This window comes from Salminus brasiliensis, chromosome 13 (assembly GCF_030463535.1).
Source record: "Salminus brasiliensis chromosome 13, fSalBra1.hap2, whole genome shotgun sequence".
Classification (NCBI taxonomy): Eukaryota; Metazoa; Chordata; class Actinopteri; order Characiformes; family Bryconidae; genus Salminus; species Salminus brasiliensis.
In genome coordinates this window covers 30,851,856-30,873,529 of record NC_132890.1, presented here as the reverse complement: position 1 = coordinate 30,873,529, position 21,674 = coordinate 30,851,856, and the positions used below count along the sequence as shown (strand labels likewise).

General features: G+C 42.7%; 1 protein-coding gene across 2 annotated transcripts in view; it reads right to left on the bottom strand.

The window, feature by feature from the left end:
- LOC140575110 (transcription initiation factor TFIID subunit 4-like) overlaps positions 1 to 21,674 on the bottom strand; it is a 104,510-nt gene that overhangs the window by 37,848 nt on the left and 44,988 nt on the right. For both annotated transcript variants that reach the window (XM_072695272.1, XM_072695273.1), the window contains one exon: positions 3,904 to 4,026. In XM_072695272.1, coding sequence (XP_072551373.1) covers positions 3,904 to 4,026 — 123 coding nt within the window. The remainder of the gene's footprint in view (positions 1 to 3,903; positions 4,027 to 21,674) is intronic.

Genomic DNA, 21,674 nt, shown 5'->3' with positions numbered 1-21,674 from the left:
GTGTGGTACACACTTACACACATTTCCAGTGACTGATGTACAGTATGTATATATAATATATATATACATTTACATTTACATTTACGGCATTTAGCAGACGCTCTTATCCAGAGCGACTTACAAAGTGCTTTGCTATTTACCCAAGAAAACCTTCGCTAGTTAGAATAGGCTAATAATTCAAAAGATACCTCCAAGCTTAGACATTACTAAACACAATACAATAAGGCGACCATAGAACTATTCGTCCAAGTACTCTCTGAAGAGGTGGGTCTTCAGTCTGAGTTTGAAGACAGCGAGTGACTCGGCCGTTCGGACACCCAGGGGCAGCTCGTTCCACCACTTTGGTGCCAGGACAGAAAAAAGCCTGGACACTTGTCTTCCGCGGATTTTGAGGGATGGCGGGTCAAGCCGAGCCGTACTTGAAGCTCGAAGGGCTCTTGGTGCGGATCGGCTTTTGACCATTGCCATCAGATACGGAGGGGCTGGTCCGTTCTTGGCTTTGTAGGCCAGCGTCAGGGTTTTAAATCTGATGCGGGAAGCAGCTACAGGAAGCCAGTGGAGAGAACGCAGCAGTGGAGTGACATGGGTAAATTTTGGGTGTGTGTGTATATACATACACACACACACACACACATATATATATATATATATATATATATATATATATATATGAGTGGTATTATTGAACAGTGGAAGCGTTTAGGAACCACAGAGAGAGACTCAGAACCCAAGTTTGAGACCATGTAAAGTTACAGAGCGGGGTCAGGGCCGAGTGCTGAGCTCAGAGCATAGTGCAGAAAAGTCTCCATTGCTCTGCTGACTCAATAAGTGCAGCTGCTGCTGTTAGAGCTGCAGAGGGGGGCCAATCCATATTAATGTCTTTAGGTTTAGAATGGGATGCCATAAAAAAGCTCTTGTAGGTGTCCCAAAACTTTTGTCCATACAGTTTATATGTGTGTACAAAAAAATATATGTGTCTCCTTATTAGCATTTACGTTTCTCATGGTTTGGGTTTATGACATGTTAATCTCGACCACTTAGACGGCCCTAAAAGATATACACACACTCACACCACACAGACACAGTAACACACACACACCCCTCACCAAGAGTGAGGAAGGTGAAAATTAAGTGAAAATAAGTTCAAATTCCTTTCCTCTCTTTCCCACCTCCCTCCCTCCCCCCTCCCCATCATGAGCAAATTGGCAGGGTGGGGTTTGTTATAAACACCTCCAATTAAACCAGAGCAAGCTGTGAAAAAAGAAATGAACTTTGTGTATATATATGTGTGTATGTGAGTGAGTGTGTGTGTGTGTGTGTGTGTGTGTGTGTACTGCACTGTATAGGCTTTTCTTTTCTGCCTCACAATAAAACAGAGCAGAAGTAACGTTTTTGCTTTCTTGTTTATGCTTTTCATTTAAGCAGATGTATAAACACAAACATACAAGCATGCTGCCTCTCTCTCTGTCTCTCTCTCTCTCTCTCTCTCTCTCTCTGTCTGTCTTTGTCTCTCTCTCTCTCTCTCTCTTTCTCTCTCTCTCTCTCTCTCTCTCTCTCTCTGTCTGTCTTTGTCTCTCTCTCTCTCTCTCTCTCTCTCTGTCTTTGTCTCTCTCTCTCTCTCTCTGCTGCAGACAGCAGTGTAGCGGATGATGCGCTACACACAACCCAATGAGCAGGTTATTAAATGACCAATTGACATTCAGAATCGGAGCTTATTGTAGATCAGGAATATTCAGAGGTGTCAGTCAGAGGACTTTGTGGAATTTTAATGGGCTCATTAACTCAAAATAAACGGACAAATAAAACAGAAAAATGTTCTGTCCTAAAATGGGAAAGGGAAAAAAACGTGTTTTTGGACTTTTCTCCTGTTCTTCTCCTCCTTAACCCAGTCTTACACCCTGTCGTAACAGCAAGCAAGCTCTCAAATGTAGCAATGCGTTGCGCCACAGAGCCTTCAGGACCTTCTAAACTGGAAACATCAAGTCAAAAGCTAAACAAACTACACACCTACCAGCTTGAGAGTTTCAGTACAAAACAGTGTGTCATTTTTTTCAATTATAATAAAAATATTTTAGCTACATGTGTATTACAGATAAATGCAACATGTATATTACAGAGGTTTCAACATTTACACACGCTGGTGTTAAATAATACAGTATCTTTACTATCACCGTACGCTACAATAGGACTGTTCTCTTTGCAAATCTCAGCTTAAAAAGCCGGGGTCAGACAGGCTTTAGTGTCCCTGGAGTAGAGAGGGTTAAAGGTCTTGTTTAAGGGCTCAACAGTAGCAGCTTAGTGGGTGCAGGTATCAAACCCACAACCCTGTGATCAATAACCCACCTCTCTAACCACCAAGCCATCACTGTCACTTTAATATATGTATAGTACTCAAGTATGTTTCTTGTGCGTGCAAAAATAGCTACTCTAGATATATTATTGTTTTTTATAACATGAATCAATTAAAAGTTTAATAAATGTCAAGGTTTCACCAATAGGAACAACAGGACCCCCGAGTCTTTGATTGGCCTGAATATTTTGTTGGAGCGAATCGTTTAGTTTGTTGCTTCACTCTGTCATAACTGATTAGCATACATTTGAGAAAATCTCGAAAGTGGTACTTGACCCCCGTTGCTAAATTGCAGTTGCAAATGGTCTGCTCCCATTGGAAATGCCCCATGGTCGCTAGTTGCTCTGGTCCACTGCTATTGTGGACATAGGGTTAAGACAGGCTGTAAGTGCACAGAACATTCCAATGTAAACTTTAATCCTTCACAGTGGAGAGCCAAGGCCACAGCACGGGACAGGTGGCATGTATGGTGGTATGGTGAGACGGACACAATTTTGTCCTTGTCTAGCGTCATTAATTCATTTCGCTTTTAGCAGTGTGCAGTAGAGGCAACAGCTAAAGGCTCACGTATGCTCAACGTTAAATAAATCTAAGGATACCGACGGAGGCTTCTGTCAGAACTCTGTGTTCATTTTGTCTGTATTCATCCACGTTCTGTAAAGGTTATGGATACGGACAGAACGGAGCAGTACCACTAAAAATCATGGGGGCAGTGTAGTGTAGTGTAGCCCATAGTTTATAGGAATAAGCCCACTAGCCTGTAGACATGGCGAAGAAGAAACTTGTGACAGAACTTATTTACGTCGATAAGTACATTATCTTGACATCCTCCACCGTTGCCATGTTTGTCGTTGTCAGAAACGCTTGACTCTGCACTTCCCTCTAGTGGATGTATTGCTTAACATCCATGCCAACATAAAGAACACATGGAAGTATGTGGGCAGTGGTGGTTACACGTTCATTTTCTGATGAAAACATAAGAAACTTTTGGAGTCAAGTCTCCTGCAGCAACACAACTTCAGCAAACTGAAAACTAATTGACATAATTGTTAACTGTGTGATCATTTAGGCATGTTAACTGATGGGGTATATGTTTCCATTACTTATTAGCCTCTAAAGAGGCCAACTCCAGACACCAAACATGCTTTGAATGACCGACTGCATTTAGGATAAAGACTTTGTTTTCCCAAACTATCGCTTTAAAGCCAAGCCTCAAAACAAGCAGAAGTACGTGTGATTCCACTTGCTTAACCAGTTAGTCTTAGTTATCCACTAACTCCTTAGATGTGCTCCTGCTTTGTTGGAATGGAAACCTGCAGCCACACCAGCCCTCTGTAAATAACTGGACATCCCTGGTTGTAAAGTTTAGCATGTATAAATAAGCAGCCTTATCAGCTGTTCCTCGACAGCCAAGATGTGAGCCCTTACCTTGTGACATCATCACGCATCACATCACATCCCACAAGGCACCGGATGACGAAGTCCTGAACTTAGTGATTAACCTTTAGTCTGCAGTCTTAGCAGAGTAAACTGATAAAGAAACAGTGTCTGACCTCAGTGCCCGACGTTGTGGCTCCCGGTGAGTCCACCTTACGCTTCTTTCGCGGGCCGATGGCAGCCAGAGCTGTCAGGTTAGCGTCTCTTTGCCTCATCTGGGCCAGTTCCTGCTGCTGCATCTATACAGGAGAAAAGACATAAACAGCATCTCAGCAACAACACACTGATCAGGTAACAGATTTGGCAAAATCATGTAGTAAGTAGTTACATTTTGGTCACTATTTTTTGTGTTTAATTTCATTCTGTTCAGCTGATGACCGCCTCTGTGACACTTCACAGACTTATTTCAGGCAAATCATCTGAAAAAAAGGGAAGACTAGAGTGTAACACTCCTCAGTTTCAGCTGGATGTACTAAAATGTACATATCAGTGCATCACTAATGAAATGCGTACCTGCCTGTCTATCTGATCTCTTATCCTTCCAACTATGTATCCCCTTATCCATCCATCCATCCACCCACCCACTCAGTTGTTCATTTTCCAAACCAGCTTTAAAATGGCTGTGCGTGTGTATGTGTGTGTAATGTGATTTTTCCCAGGCTGAAGTGTGTGTGGCGATAGCATAGCCGCAGGTAATGTCATGGCTGGCTGCAGGGCTCCAAGGCCCAGCCACGCTCACAGCCCGCTTTCAGAGGACGTGCGAGAGCCCGCGGCCACACACACTCGCTGACACAATCAGGCTCTATCTCTCACTCTCCCACACACACACACACACCATCAGAATCTCTCTCTCTTTCACACTTACAATCAGATACACACACACTGCCCTATCTCGCTCACACACACACACACACACACACGCACACAACCGTCCCGACATGTTCACAGTGAGGGGGTGTAAAGCTGTGTGCCCGCTGGTGCAGAGAGAGAGGGAATGTTACAGGAGCGAATGGGGACAATCAATGTATTCTTCAATCAGACCGAGAGAGAGAGAGAGAGAGAGAGAGAGAGAGAGAGAGAGAGAGAGAGAGAGAGAGAAAGAGAGAGAGAAAGAGATGAAAAAGAAAAATAGATAAAGATGAAAGAGAGAAAAAGAGAGTGTGTGTGTGTGTGTGAGAGAGAGAGAGAGAGAGAGAGAGAGAGCAAGAGAGGGAATAGACAAAAGAAAGAGTGAAGAAAGAAGAGAGAGCAAGAGGACAAGTATTCCTCATGATTGTGAGGTTTGTTTAAGTACATGTCACTATGATTAAGTGTGTGTCGTGTGTGTGTGTGTGTGTGTGTGTGTGTGTGTGTGTGTGTGTGTGTATAGGATGAGGCTGCTCTCTACCCACTCAAAATGGCGTTCATTAAAAATTGCTTTAGGTTTTGTGTGTGTGTGTGTGTGTTTATTTGTGCACGTTTGCATGTACATGTGCATGTGTGTGTGTGTGTGTGTATGTGTGTGTGTGTGTGTATACAGAAAGCCTCTAGCACAGCATGGCCTTTAGGCTGTTGCCATTTCACATTTAACACTGGAAAGACACTGAGGGGGAAAAATCAAACCTGCTGACATCAGACCATAATACTCAACAGCAGAGAAACACTAACCTGCACGCACACACACACACACAAACCCCACAAAACTAATGCATAATGTATCCTACACAGGTATCCTATACACCTAACATGTTATAAAAAATTTTACATGTCCAAATGTTTGTGGACACCTCTGCTAATGAATGCATTCAGCTACTTTAAGATGCACCAATCACTGACACAGATGTACAAATAGAATAGGACTCTCTGGAGCAGATAAACATGAGCCGATTGGCACTGTGTCTAATGCCAGGTTTGGGTGAGAGGGGTACAAAGCCACCCAGCATTGAGCTGTGGAGCTGTGGAACTATGTTCTCTGGAATGATGGTTGGTGCTCCATCCAATACTTCTGGGATGAGCTGAGGAGTTGGGGTGGTGATCATCCATCATCCTGACCTAATGGTCTTTGTCACTAAATGCAATCAAATCCTCACAGCAATGCTCCAAAATCTAGCAGAAAGCCTTCTTCTCATCCCTGGAAAGTGATACAATATTTTTGTCCATATAGTGTACAATACATTTAGCATACAATGATCTCACACAACTAAGCAGCAGTGGAGATTCCGCTTCGCTATCCAGGTTAACTAACCAGCACCACCAATAACACTTCATTAACCCTGAGCAAATAATTTATAAGGCAGTCAACAAACCCTAACTCCATAAAAATGCACTAATGAGCCAAAACATTTTGACCACCTGCCACCTGCTGTTGTTCCTCCATGAGAAAACCATCCAAATTTAGTGTCAGAACATGTGATGTCAGTTTTATGTAGAAAACTGACAAGCCCTGATGCTGATATTTTGTTGGTTTAAAATCCAACGTCTTCCACACATCATGTAGGCGCTGAATACCGAATTTTAGTCATGGTATGGTGACCAAAACCCAACATTTAAATTTCAATATATTTCAATTCAAATTTATTTAATAGCACTTTTTACAACAAATATTCCAAAGCAGCTTTACAGAGATCCAGGTCCAAGCTTCATTTGAGTAAGCTAAAGGCGACAGTGGCAAGGGAAAACTCCCTCAGATTAAAACCTTGAGGAAGAACCCTCGAGAGGAACCAAGACTCTAAAGGTGAATCCATCCTCCTCAACTCGACACCAGATAATAACGAGCTAGAGCAGGTTGTGAGTGTTTTTGAGAATGTGAGTGAGCGTAGGACAGTTGCTCAGTGAAAGCCCATGCTGGTGAAGCAGTCAACTGGCCATCTGGTGAGCGTGATTATCGTAGCATCCACTTGACATGACATTGTAACATCACATTGGAGCTTGATGCTCTACCTGCTAGAGTCTGATGTCAAATAGAAATCCGGTGCCTGCTGGGTCTACAAGACCTCTCAAGGCAGTATCTGCAGGATCTGGCAAGCCGTTACATCAAATCCAAGTTACATCAAATCTGAGGTGAACTTTGTTGTTCCAGCGCTTCCCACAGGTACACAGACACCTCATACTCAGCCATCCATGGTGCTGAAAAGTAAACAGGACTCGCCAGAACCTTCTTTCATCGTTTCAAGGCTCAGTTCTGAAGTTCATTTTTGGAGATGGACACAGCAGCCCTTCTGCCTGGTCCAGTCCAGACATGACAGCCTCTGTCGCCCTTGTGTATTAAATAGCCTTCCACATCCTGTTGACGATTTGTGGTCTGTGCCCTCTCTGATCATTGTCGGTAGGCACTAGCCAATACTGACCGGAAGACCCAGCAAGCCTTGCCGTCTGCCCATTTCTCTAACATCTAACATGTGAAACCAACTGTTCAGTTACCATTTAACACCTAAAATTTCAAAAACACCTTAACAATCTAAAAATCTGTGTTAGCGAGAAGTTCAAATTTCAGGACTTCCTTTAGCTACATCATCCTCACGAATTTCAGCAAACTTCAGACACTTCAAAACATGTCTTACAATAAGTATAAGGAGGAAACTGTGAATAACAATTTTCACATCTAAAATCAAGGCTCGAACAGAGGCTTGTTAGAATCCACCCTGTGCAGCAACCACGGAGCTCAATCAAGGGCGATTAACATAGTAGTCCTTAATGCCGAAACGAAGAAATGGCATTTTAAGCCCACATAAACACACTTTTACACTCTTTACCCTTAAGCAAAATCTAAGCAGTCCATCCTGGCCTGTCCTCAGTCCCTTTCTAAGGCTCCTATCAGTAGCAGTAATTGCGTTAAGGCCGGCCGCAGCCCTCTGGTCTCTGCTGGCGCTGACCCTGCGATAACCCCACTCCGCCGAGAGTTCGCTTTGTGGAGCCTAACTCACGGCACCGGCCCGCTCGGCTCCGGCTCCGCCGCCCGCCAGTTGGCACCAGACCCGCAACCCTGGGGCGACTGCCACAGCCGCAGATTTATGCCCACTTGATAAATGCAGACCTCGTAGCGCCATCTGTGATGCCAGCCAAGAGAGGCGAGCGCGTTCTGAGACGAATCACCGCCGCCGACATGTACCATTACACGAGCAGGAAGACACAAGATTACAGAGAGGGGATCTGCGGGGTTGAGGGGTTGGCTGGCACTTAACTTTTAGATACACATGGTCCCCAATACTGCAAAAACTACACAATGTCTTTGGTGAAAATATGCAGATTTGAGCTTAACTCTCTAAAGACCACAACCGTAATTAAACATAGTCAAGTACTGTTATATGAAGCGTAATGCAACAAGCAGTCCTAGTTCTGATCTTGGGAGAGGATTACCTGAACAAGTTACCTGTAATATTTTAATCTATTATTAGTTATTATAGTTAATTTTTTTTAATACAAGTATCCAAATTCCAATTTGAACAAAACACTCTTTTTATTTATTCCACAATGCTTTATAAGTGCTAATATTAAGCACTCTGCAAAAGGTGTTCTAGCACCGATCTTAGCAATGGATTATATGTACTTTAGTTACCTCCTCGTAGAAGGTGCTTTGAGGAATCTTCAAGGAACCTTTTTCTTCTAAAAACCTATTATACAGGGTTTCTCAATGCATCTTAAGAGATTCCTCCAATTTCCAATTTGAAGAACCCCTAACGTCTCCCCAGAGAACTTACATTACATACAGTTCAGTACAGTTCAGTAACTAGGTTTACCCCCCCAACTTATTATTACTATTATCTCCCGCTCAAGTTGCACAGCACACTTTCACTTTTGCACATTGCACTTATACTTAACTCATCTCTCCACTGCACATTACTGCTCATTCTAATGTTCTACATTATGTAACTTTAGTGCATGTTGCTGCTTATCTCAATTTGTGTCTGGTTTTAGTTCTCTCCATTATTTAAACCCTGTAGCTGCTCTAAACACTGTGTCAATAATTCTGGATGAGTAGACCAATAGAAATGCTCCAAATTACTCCAAATAAACTTTTATTTTACATTGACATCCATTCAAAGCCATGAACATTTTTGATTTTTTTTTTCTTTGGACAGCGACGGTATACTGCTATTGAATTCTAATATCTAATATATATATATATAGTTAGTTAGTTAGTTATTATTATCTTTGTATACACTCTGTATATATCTTTTTCATGTAGGCAGGCAATGGGTGTATGATTATCTATCTGACAACTAACCTTTGATTAGATTTTTCTGAAGGTTAATGAAAACATTACCTGAAGCTCCTGGATCATATCTAAAGGACGTTGTGCATTACACTGTTCTTATATATATATATGTATATATATATATATATATACAGAAGTAGCAGTAACTCTGACCTCTGCCTCACCTTCACCTCTGTGGACCTAACTGCAAAATGCTCTGCAAAAAGTTTCCTCACTTTTTCTTAATAAGCCAGACTTGTTTCGCACCCCTGATATCATGATAACCTTTCGTTTCATTTTGTACACATACGACAGTCATGTCTGATCAATAGTTTTTTGTTTGATGTGGTTTTCTAAAGCTGGGTAAAACTAACAACAACAGCTTATCTTTGCCACCTGCCCTTTTGGAAGCACATCAGTGCTGCTGTTAATCTAATTTACAAAGGTCAAGAGCAGGGGGGCATTTTTCTGACTTCTGTCACCTCATGTAAAATGGGGTCCAGCAATATGAAGGGGAGTGAACAGAGGATTGTAAAGTGATATCTGGCTAAAATGGGTCTGTTTCAGCTTTTGTTTTTCGGTACATTGTAATTGAGGTGGGAACAATAACAAGCGCAGGACATGCGCTACACTGGTGGAACACTGAAGAATGAGTGAAAAAGAATGGGTGATGTTAGGCGTAATACGTGATGTACTCAGAAATGCGCAAGAGAATACATGTCAGACCAATCTTGTATCTTAGAAATTCTGTAAATGTTAAAAATGTCCTTAATTGTAATGTGTGTCAATATTGGAGTAAACACAGGCTGTTTCCAAAGGTCTTTTCATAGTGAAATGTTCATGTAAAATGTAAACAGCCATTTTGAACGATGCACAAAAACAGAGAAGCTGCGGGTTGTGAAATGAAAACAGAAGTTACAAAGAATGGGTTATGGGTTCATGTCAATGCCCTTCGATCTGAACGCAGCTGTTTGCGCTTTCTGTGTTTAACAAGTGAAGTCTTTCAAGATATCAGTGTGGGGGAAAAAAATCTGTCACCAAAACCACAACATACCCCTTTACACAGTTCACTCACCCACCCCCCATTCCCTCTCTTATGATGCAAAGACTCTGTAAGAGCATCTTCAGTCCGTGTGTGTGTGTGTGTGTGTGTGTGTGTGTGTGTGTGTGTGTGTCCAAGATCACTTCGTATATAGCCGCACAGGGAAAAGCTCTGAGTTCTGTTAGCAAAGCTGGTCAGACATGTCTGTCTCTATCAAGCTGCACCTCATAACAAAAAGCCCCCCCCCATCCCTCCGGGGCAGCCCTGTGGACCACCATCCGCTTAGAGACAGATGTCTGTGCTTGAGTGGAACATTTCGGGTAGGTTTTGGGGAGGGGTGAAGGGGTTGTATGGGGATGCTAGGATATTAATCTGTGACTTCACAGCAATTCGATTACTATTATAATAATTTATTACAAATATGATCTAAAAATCAAATACACAACAACTGAAAACAACACGGTTTTCAGCACATTTGTATTTAATATTATTGGTTGATTATATAATGTGAAACTAAATTTCCATAAGCAGCATCAGAGACTCCGATTACAGATACAGAACAGGTCTAAAATCTGATTGGCTGAGCAGCGTTCTGAGCCATTGTAAAATACTCTATATAGGTATTAATAAGCCAAGTGATTAAAACTGTTAAAACTGTATTGTTAATGGACTATTTCCTTCCTGTCACACTAAAACCTTGTATATCAAATGTCAAAAGTAGACTGAACTTCTAACTTTCAATGGAAGTCAATGTAAGAAGATATTTCAAGTAATTTTGCAGTCTCTGTACTGGTGCATTCATCACCCGTTCGTAGCTCCCCCTAGAACTAGTAATGTTCCCGACACTGTACAGATGCGGCATCACCAGGCAGCCGACGCGCTCAGAGGAAAGCACTGGGTCCCCAGCTCTGCCACACCAGCAATGTCATTTTAGCACCCAGTTCAATTCAATTCAGATCGGTCCTGTTTGATTCAGGAGTGATCACAGCTAATTGTGCTCTCTCACACTCCGGCCTCTGATGGCATGGCGGCATGGCTCGGGATTCGACCTTGTGACCCCCGGGCCCATCACGTAATATTGACAAAAAATGTAAAGAACAACTTCCCGATTCATCGAATAAAAAAAAAAAAAAAAAAAAAACAATTATGTGAGAATGACAAAATGCTGCTTACAAGGACCACTGAGCGAAGTAAGTCCGTTGTGTTAAAAATGTGGTTACATTTTGGCTTCTAAACCTCTATAGTGAGCGTATGTCCTGCAGGGAGTTGTGAAAACAACTGTCAGACAAAGTGGTGTGAAATAATGAAAAAAGATGAAGGTGTTAAACTCCTCAGAAGCCCGCTTCGTTTCTCTAAGACAAACATTTCACATCAAAGCTCTGTGACTGACTTTGATTACATCTAAACCATTTAATTACGTAGAGATTTTAATGGAATAGCGGTGGAATTCCCCTTTAAGAAAGCAGATGTGTGGAACTAAACAGATCCAGAACCAGACACAATGCGGTTCACCTGCGCTGCCGTTAAGAGAGTAAATCACATCACCTACGCAGATGTGTGCTGACCATTTGGTTCAGATGCCTTGACCTCAAAGCAAAGAAACAGCTACTCGGACCCAGCGGCTGGACCTGACGTGAACCCTTCCTTATGAAAAGAAGACTCTGGAAGGATGGCTTTGTAGAGGTTTGGGCAGTCGGGTCCTGCGGTTCAGGCCGGCACCCAATTACCCACGATCCCTTTCGGCTTTCCTTTGAGCCGAGACCATTAGGCCCCCCATTCATATTCATAGGATTGCTATTTGCAGAAATTACGCGTACAAAACCGCACGAACCGCCACGCGACCTTGTTTTACGCCCTTCTTTAATTATCTAAATGAATAAGGCATCGGCAGTGAAAACAGTGAAACGGTGTTAGCTTTAGAGAAAATTGTGTTTTAAAAGAAACGAGGTTAGGCTAGCTACCAGAAGAGCAGAGGGGATCTCATAAGCATATTCAATACAAGCGCCATCAGGGCGCTCCTGAGAAAAAGGAGTCGATCATTAAAAATGATGCTTATCTAAGGAGAAAATTTCCATCCTTTTGCTTTTGTTTCACGCCGTTATGCCGTGCTTGGGCAAGCACTCTTCTCCCTTTCTCGCCCCTTCGCTCTCTCTCTCGCTCTGTCCTCTGTAAGTGAACTCGGAGTCAAAACGTCACCTGCTATTGATCAGGCCTAATTTGCATCTGAGGAAGAAGAGAGGAGGGGAAAAAAGCAAGAAAAGAAAAGACGAGAACTTGCACGGTAAGAGAACGACACCGATGATTTATTCATTTGCAAATCAAAAACGAGGGGAAAAGGTAGATGAGAGGGAGAATCTTCAGAGAGGGAGAGACTCTAGGCAAGGGAGATAGGGCTCTCTCTCTCTCCTTCCTTGCTTGCCCGCTCACTCGCTCTCCTCCTTTCTCTCATTCCCTCGCTCTCTCTCTCTCTCTCTCTCTCTCTCTCTGCACCCTCAGGCCGGTGATGTGCAAGTCCCTCTAATTAACAAGGTGAATCATACTGCCGCTCTCTAATTAGCCAACATGACAATCTAATGGAAACATGCGGGCAAAGCTGGCACACTTGGAGCCCCCTCACAAAAGCCTCGCTTTCTTTCTTCCTCTTGCTCGTTCGCTCTCTTTCTCTGCACATTCACAACCCCCCCCCCCCCCCCCCCCCACGGCAAGTGACACTCCCTTGGAGAAAATGAGAGAAAGCGAGAGAAAACCAGCAAAAGAGCGGTAAATGTAGCGAGCGGCCAAGTTTAAAGGCCAGGTGGAGAAGGTCAAGAACTAGTGGGAACTGGCCGGTTTTCTCCCTTTCCGCATATATTTGTTGCCTTTTCTCCGGAGTGTAATTGAAATGTGTCCTCTGCCACCCCCGTATCTCTCTTTCTCTCTCTCACTCTCTCGCGCTCTCTCTCTGCCATCAGCGTAACTCCCCGTACCCAATTCCCCTGATGCCGGCGTCCCAAGGAGTGCTGCTGCTGCACACAAAGAGAAAGGCCTCCTACAGGCTCCAACACACACACACACACACACACACACAGGCCTTTTGCTGGAGAGACTCTTCGCCATCTTGCTCGCAGGCACCAAAAAAAAAAAAACTCCTTTCTTGTTGTTCTCCCTCTCATTATGGTACTTTGTAATATTCGAAAACACACAGGAACACCAAAGGTATTTTTAAAAGCTCAGTTCCTTTTCTTTCTTTCTCTCTCTCTCTCTCGTCCGCGACATGACTCCGGGACACGTAAGGAAAGAAAGTACCGACAACAAAGTGGCCAAACAAAAAAGGGAATGAAATCCCACCCCACTCAGGATGGACTATTTAGACTGTGTGATTTCTTTGTGTCTAATCCAATAAAAACTAGCTTTTAAACAGATTACTGAAAAAAGAGGGATATCAGTGATGCTCTGGTGAAGCGCGTGTAAACAGCAAGCAGTCACTGTTAAAAAAAGAACTGTGCAGAAACAGGTATTTGATGGACACTCGTTTGATTGCCAATTGCCTGCAACTGAATCAATGTTCTGCTGTTTTGTGTCGAGCCCTGCTAGCTTGTGGCTAATGTAGTACCGTGGAATTCTTTAATACACTGAAAAAAAGGAAACATTCAACTACACTACATGGACAAAAGTAATGGGACACCTGCTCTTCCGAAATGAAAGGTTTAAAAAAGAGTTTATCCTGGTTTTGTTGGAGTAACCGCCTCAACTGTCTAGAGAAAAAGGCTTTTTTACTAGATTTTGAAGCATTGCTGTGGGAATCTTATTGCATTCAGTGACAAGAACATTAGTGAAGTCAGGATGTTGGATGATCACAGTCCCACCTCATCATCCCCAACTCCCCACCTTATCCCAAAAGTACTGAATGCAGCACCATCATCATTCCAGAGATCACAGTTCCACTGCTCCACAGCTCAATGGTACTTTTAGTACCTTTAGTACGTTTTAATACCTTTAGTACTTTTTACTTTTTTAATTTATCCTATTTATTGTTTAGTGTCATTTTCCTTTAGTTTAATACTGTAAATAATCTGTGTTCTGTGTTTTTTGTTACTTGTCATACGTGTTGCTCTCACCAAGACAAATTCCTTGTATGTGTAACATACTTGGTGAAATAAAGAGATTCTGATTCTGATTCTGATTTAATGCTGGGTTTTTTTATTCCTCTCTAGCCCACGCCTGGCATTAGACATATAGGTTACAAAAGGTTCACATTTAACTGCTACAGAGAGTCCTATTCTATCTGCAGTCCTTCTCTACAAGGACTAGACAAGCTGTTTGTGTGTGTGTGCCTTTGCACATCTGTGTCAGCAAATGCATTCATTAAAAGAAGTCCACAAACATTTGAATATATAGTGTATTAACAACTCCTTCTTATTGCTGTATAGAATCTAATTATACAAATCGCATATATTACAACTCAGACACATTAGGAATCTTACTGGTGCAGAAATGTGTCAACAATTTCTTACTGGTTTACCCACACAACACAACACGTCTTTACTATTTGTTAGGTGTTTGACCCCAGTTCCACTGCTCCACAGCTCAATGCTGAAAGGCTTTGTATCCCTCTAGCCCACCCCTGGCATTAGGCACTGTGCCAATAGGTTCATGAGTATCTGCTCCAAAGAGTCCTATTCTACTGGCAATATTCTACACAGACTATATAAGCTGTGTGTGTGCATTTGCACATCTGTGTCAGCAATGGTTGCAACCTAAAGTAGCTAAATACATCCAGTAGAATTATGCGAGCAAATGGTGTATATGTGATGTTCTTGTGTTGTGGGCACGCTGCACACAGACAAAACCGATAGCGGCACATGTAAGACATGTCCCAACAGGACGTCTGTCAGCTCATCTCAGAACAGCACCTGACTCTGCTCTCCCTCTCTCATTAATGCAGTTTAAAGACAGAGAATATAAGCTCCAGTGTTGGGATAGCTTGGTTTTTGCTCTGTTTGGGAACTGAACGGAATTCTGCCACATGGAGGGCTAACCACTTGATCACCAGCGGCTGCAGTCACAAAAAAAGACACATGAAAAAAGGAATGTCTTATGGTGATGATTCCAACACCTCTTCAAGAGCTCTAGGAAGAAGAACGGTAGTCTTGGTTAGGAGCCCTAAGGGTCTGGCCAGCAGCGGGACTTAAAGGTTTGTTCCAGACTGGCAGCCCAATAAAGACGGCATGCAGAGAGTTTCTGAAAGATGACAGCTCCATGGATGCCAGAAAGGATGCTGTGGAGGGCTGTATCGTCCTCAGATGTCTACATTGTTTAACTTTAACTATTTACTTTATGTTTTATTTATGTTTGTAAAAAAAAAAAACAATACTGTCCGCTAAACAAGAGGATTTTGAGTCTATTTGAGCTGTAGTTGTTTAATGTATAATGGTTAGTGATGCAAAGTATGATTATCATTTTAGACCATATCATGGTTTCATTAATAGTATGGTTTCATATTATTATTATTATTATTATTATTATACATTTACCCTTAAAGGAAAGAAAACACGGTTCTTTGGTTGAACAAAAGCAGACAAACTATTTATTAAAGAATGTATATGTAAAATGTCTCCCTTTAAGCTCCTTTAAACTATGTTGTTTCCAACTAATGATTATTTTCATTAAGGATCACTCTGCTTATTGTTTTCTCCATTGATTGACTGATTGTTTTTTAAACTCTGTAAATTGGTGGAATTTTCTGTTCTGTTGCATTTTTTCTAATGCAGGTATTAAGCAAATGTACACGCTATCATTACTGTCATTTTCAAACCCAAGTAAACTGAACAATGGTAAACCGCTGCGACACTAAATATGGCCTAACATAAATGACTACCATGAGCAGATCTTTCATCAGAAGCATTGGACACGTCTACGACAACTTCATACAGTTCTATTGAATAGTTGAACAGTAGGCAAACAAACACACACACACGCCCTCCCACAGTCTCTCCCCTAACAAAACCTTTAACACTTTAATAACACATAATCATAATACATGCACACAAACAGCTCAACATTAAACCATTTTTAATACTACATTTACTCTGACGACGGCCAGTCTTGGCATAATCAGTGCAAACAGCCCTCCTTTTCACATTGGCCAAGGAATGGTTCATACTTTCCTAAGTCCCTCAAAGCTAAAAGCCAGGCTCTTCTGGCAATACATGATCTGTTACTATATCCAGCCAGGCAGCCAGGCCGTGTGTGCATCTTTATCTAATTGGAAGCATACAAGGTTGAGCAGAGCAGGGGCAAAACGCAGGGAAGCATAGTTCAAGACATTTCATGCAATTCTGGTGTGCAAACGAGGCAGAGAGAGAGAGAGAGAGAGAGAGAGACTGAGAGAGAGAAACACAGAGCGAGAGAGAGCGAGAGAGAGAGAGAGAGAGAGAAACTCAGATGGCCTGAGGTGGAAAAATATTTGAGGAAAATTATTCTAACAAAAAGTTGAGAGATTCCCATTGGACAGCTCTCAGTTCCACATGAGCGTGGAAACCACTCAGAGCGAAAAAGTGGAGCATCGCTACAAGGACATAGAGTTGCCCTGGAGGGGCTGGGTGGAGACAGAGAGAGTGAGAGAGAGATACAGAGAGAAAGAGAAAGATACAGAACGAAAGAGGGAGAGAGAAAGAGAAAGAGAGAGAGAGAGAGAGAGAGAGAGAGAGGGTGATCCTGAAGTTCAAGGATGAGGTAAACTGGACTTTACCTCTCTAATTGTCCAATTTTCGTCAAATAGAAAATCCAGAGATTTCCAAAACCCAAACTGAATTCAAAAGCCACTCAAGCATCTAATCGTTACCAATGTTTATATGTTTTTGTCCACTTACATGGACACTTGTGTGGTTCTATGCTTCAACCTTTCAACCCTGTAACTTTTAAACAGGCTGTTTCTGTCACTGTGCCTTTAAGACAAGGCTGTAGTCCCTATATATATATTTATCAGGAGGGACAGTCTCCGCCTCTCCCACCAATATTCAGATATGCTCAAAGGGCCTGTTTGCATCTTCCATTAACATGCTGTTTGTATCCGGATTAGAATCTGGATCTACTTTGACCGGATTCTGTTCACACTTGTGTTACACTTGAGACACAGGAGACTGTGAACAGTTCAGAGGAGACGCACTATTTAAAACACAACGGTACACAATACTGCAATGCTGCTCTTGTCTACTGTTAAAAGCATGACCATGAATATGCTTGCAAACACGCACACACACACACATAAACACACACACAATGCGATCTGAGTGTGTTTACACCTGGCTTGTCATGCAGATCCATCCAGTGTCAGAAGCAGCAAAACCCCAAAACATCTTTGAACATCCATCAAGTTTGACCACAGGGACCAGTTCTTTTCTCTGAAGGCCTCATTTCATTTTCTGTAAATCATACAGTGAAGTGCTTCACCAATAAGCTCTAGTTTGGTCTCGTCTGTCCGTAGGATGATTTCCCAGAAGGATTGTGGCTTTATCAGGTACGTCCTGGAACCATCCAATCAAATCGAATTATTTCTTATTCCAATTTTGAATATGACAATACCAATAAAAAGTTAATCACATGACCTATTGAATCCTCTTGCCCCTAGGAGATTCCCTCTCCCCGAATTAGTGGCTATAGTCTTACTTTAAAACTGGTGTATGTAAATGACATCAGTTTTGATTGGCTACCCCTGTATTGTGCCTCAGTCTGGGTAGAAACTCTCCTTATAAACCGAATAGATGAATAGATGGGGCTCAACCTCTGTAGCCTAAACAAGAGGACATGTGTTAATGTGTTAACAAATACAAAACAGGCTAGCTTAGTTACAGCTTAGCCTTCAGTTAGCTTAGTTACAGCTACTAAAGCAAATTAGCTAACTGGTGAAGGTATAAACTTCCATTCATTGTTAGCTACATTAGCCTTGTAGCTCGAGTGCGAAACTAAGGCAGCAGACACATCGCAGCTGACTGACTACAAATTTGACACCTCACTTGAGTTTGCTTGTGCTCTTCTGAAGTTTGAGAGGTCTGAGCACTGTACTGTGCTAGGCTAGGCTAACTTTGGCTGTGGCACTACAGCCAGTAGCTGGAGAGCACCTGGAGGGGGTTGGGTTAAAAGGTGGCCGATGACCCAGGTGGTCAGGACAGAGGCTACTCTCCTCTCTCTCTCGTCCTGTAGCCTGCAGACCGGGCCAGTCATGATGAATCTGTGGCCTCAGAGAGTCTGCGCATTGTGACACGGTGATATATCTGCCAGGGCACAGAGTGCGCTCTCTCTCTCTCTCTCTCTCTCTCTCTCTCTCTCTCGCCCTCTCTCTCTCTCTCTCTACCCATCTCTCCAGCTGTTTTGTTTATTTATTTATTTTGACTTTGTTACTCTCGTTCTCTCCTGCATATTCACGCTCATCCTTCTTCTTTCTCTCTCTCTCTCTTGCTCCAACGCCCCCTCTCTCTCTCTCTCTCTCTTTCTGTTAACCTGATAACAGCGGTCCAGATGATGAGGGTGGCGTTGTTCCTGTATCCTGTAGCGCTCTCTCTCTCTCTCACACACACACACACACACACACGCACACACACCCATCAGACTCTGTTTTGGCCATTGATTTTCACTTAGGGCATTTTAAAAATAGTCCTTTTGACCGTTGGGCCTTGCCGTAGATGGTGGAAATAGGCCCTCTCTCCCTCTGTGTGTGTTTGAGTGTTATTGTTTGGGAGACACAGAGGATACAAGAAGAAGAAGAAGGACAGAAAGAGATGGATAACATCAGAGAAGCTCAGACAAGCTCAGACGTACGCCACATTCCCCCTTTTACATTTCACATGAAATTTCAGCTTTCAATAAATTAACGTGGCCAAACCGGCTGAGGACAAATCTAAATGAATCCAACTGGCAACAGAAACAGCCTAAGATCAAATAAATAATGGTGAGCTCGCCACTTCCCCCAAAACATGTTCCAACACCAGTCAGAAGGTTTAATCTGTTTGTTGTTTTATAACAAACTACTGATCTACTGATGTTTGAATTCGCCTCAATCCAGCTCACCAAAATGTGCCCATTCACACTGTTTGTAGTGATGTAAACATACAATTGTGAAAACTATTAACTGAAAAATAATTACGACCAATTACGACAACTATTCTGATGTAATCATTTTCAGGTGATTAATAATCAACAGATCTACCTCAGACATCAAAACTCTTAAACAGAGGGGAAAAAAAGGTAAGTTTAGCAACCAATCCCCTGTGGTGGGGTGCACTGGAGTGTACTCTGACTTTAGCACACCCTGACACTAAAACACAGGGGTAACCACTGTGGAATTATTTAGCAAGTAGATACACACAAAGAAAATGATGACCACCTACATAATAGTGGGAATAACCACTCTTGGCTCAGAAGACACTAGTGAGACATTGTGGTATGGACTGTATTAGGAAGGTAACAGAAGGTGTTCATTATAGAGGTGAACTGCTCCACTGTGGCGCATCGATTGCTCCATAGCACTCTGTTCCCATGTGGCATCAATGGTCCGTGGGGTGCCACTGTTATGTTGTTGCGAGGCACTGGATATGCAAGAACTCTATTCTAAGTACACCTTCACTAAGACGGCTCTAGAACACTCCACAAAGGTAATGTGGAAAGGAGGTAAAGGAAATGCCACAACACTATGTCCACTGTCACAGTCAGTCAATCAGAATATTATGACCAGTTAGAGCAGGTGGAAAATGTAATATTAAATAGTAATAATAGTACTGAACTATTCCCTTAATGCACACTTAAACTTACGCAAAGTTAAGACATCCCATCTAATTAAAGAGTTCACCTACTGTAAGGTGCACCCAGTCTGACGCTGACACTCACAGCTCAAATTCATAAAATGGGCCCCACTGGACCACCCGCACATAAGCCTTATTTTACTATGCCCGCTACCAAGTGGAATAAAAGTGTTATAAAGGCCACTAACTAATCATCTGACATCCAACATCAGTATCTGATGCTCTTGGATAAACACCTTATTCATTCCCATCATTTTAGAAGAAACACTGGATAAGCAGATGTCCGCAAACTTGTGTACAGTTTGTAGTGAGGGGGTTACTGTCTTACCTGCCCCTCACACTGAATCTCTGCTTTCCTCTCAAACTCGACACACGTGTCCAAACACACGTTGCATCTGAGTGTGGCGTCCCGCCTGTTTGAGTCTGTCTGAGTGGTTTTCGGTAATAAAGCTCACTCTCACTCTCCATCTCTCTGTAAACCCCCTACCACACACACACATACACACATATTCACACACCAACCCATCCTCTTCTAGTAGAGTGAAGCCAGCGGCCGTCAGCCTCATTAATCCTGATGAAAATTTGGGCAGATGTGCGAGGCTCGTCCATGACACAAACAGCAGCTCTGTCCCCCGCAGCCAATCAGGTGATGAAAACCAGAAACGAAGAGCGCACAGAGAAACGACCGCCATTACACTCCGAGAGTGAGAGAGAGAGAGAGAGAGAGAGAGAGAGAGAGAGAGAGAGAGAGAGAAAGGGGGCACTCCTGGTCGCTAAGAACATTAAATAAAAGTGCAATTTCAGCAAGACCTTTTTAAAATTCAGATTGAAAATGAGTGTAAGTGTGTTTGCAGCAGTGGAAGATGGGTATGAGTGTGATTTTGTGTGTGTATGTGTGTGTGTGAGTCAATGTACCCACTTGGAGAGCATTAGACTGTGTGAATGTGTGGAGTTAATCTGAATTTATAGAGAAGACAAGCAGGTGTGTGGTATGTTTGTGCATAGTGTGTGCATGTCTGTATATGTGTGTGTGTGTGTGTGTGTGTGTGTGTGTGTGTGTGTGTGTGTGTGTGTGTGTGTGTGTGTGTGTGTGTGTGTGTGTGTGTGTGTGTGTGTGTGTGTGTGTGTGTGTGTGTGTGTGTGTGTGTGACAAGTAGTGTGTAACGGGGCAGTGGTGGCTCAGCGGTTAGAGCGCCGGGATATCGATAACAGGGTTGTGGGTTCGATTCCCGGGCTCGGCAAGCTGCCACTGTTGGGCCCTTGAGCAAAGCCCTTTACCCTCTCTGCTCCCCGGGCGCTGGAGTTGGCTGCCCACCGCTCTGGGTGTGTGTGTGTGTACTCACTGCCCCTAACACGTGAGTGTGTGTTCACTACCAGATGGGTTAAATGCGGAGGACACATTTCGCTGTACAGTCCACACTGTACAGTGACGAATACGTGCACCTTTATCCTTTTTAATCACTTAACAAGACAAAGAACCATTTTGATCACACCACCATATTTGCATATACGGGTTGTGTGTCTTATAAGCTGTAAAACACAGTGTTATTTAAGCTTTCACAATTTAAGCTTTCACAACACTGACACCAGGAATGGCAGCAATACGAAAATAAGCCCCAGTGTTTCCACTGTGATTCGACTCTTTCATATTCCAAGGATCAACTCCTGGAGGTTTAAAGATTATGTTGGCATATATGCAGCTTAGAGGCTGGTCCTACTTTTGAGGTTAAATGTTGCTCAGTTACAGCTGCTATCCAAAGGGAAAGCTGTTATTATTATTATTTTATTTGTGAATACTTTTTTAAACAGTTTTTTTATGTTTTCTTTATGTCTGTGTAGGTTTATGTTTATGTACAGCACTTTGAATTGCCACTGTGTATGAAGATTTGCTGAACA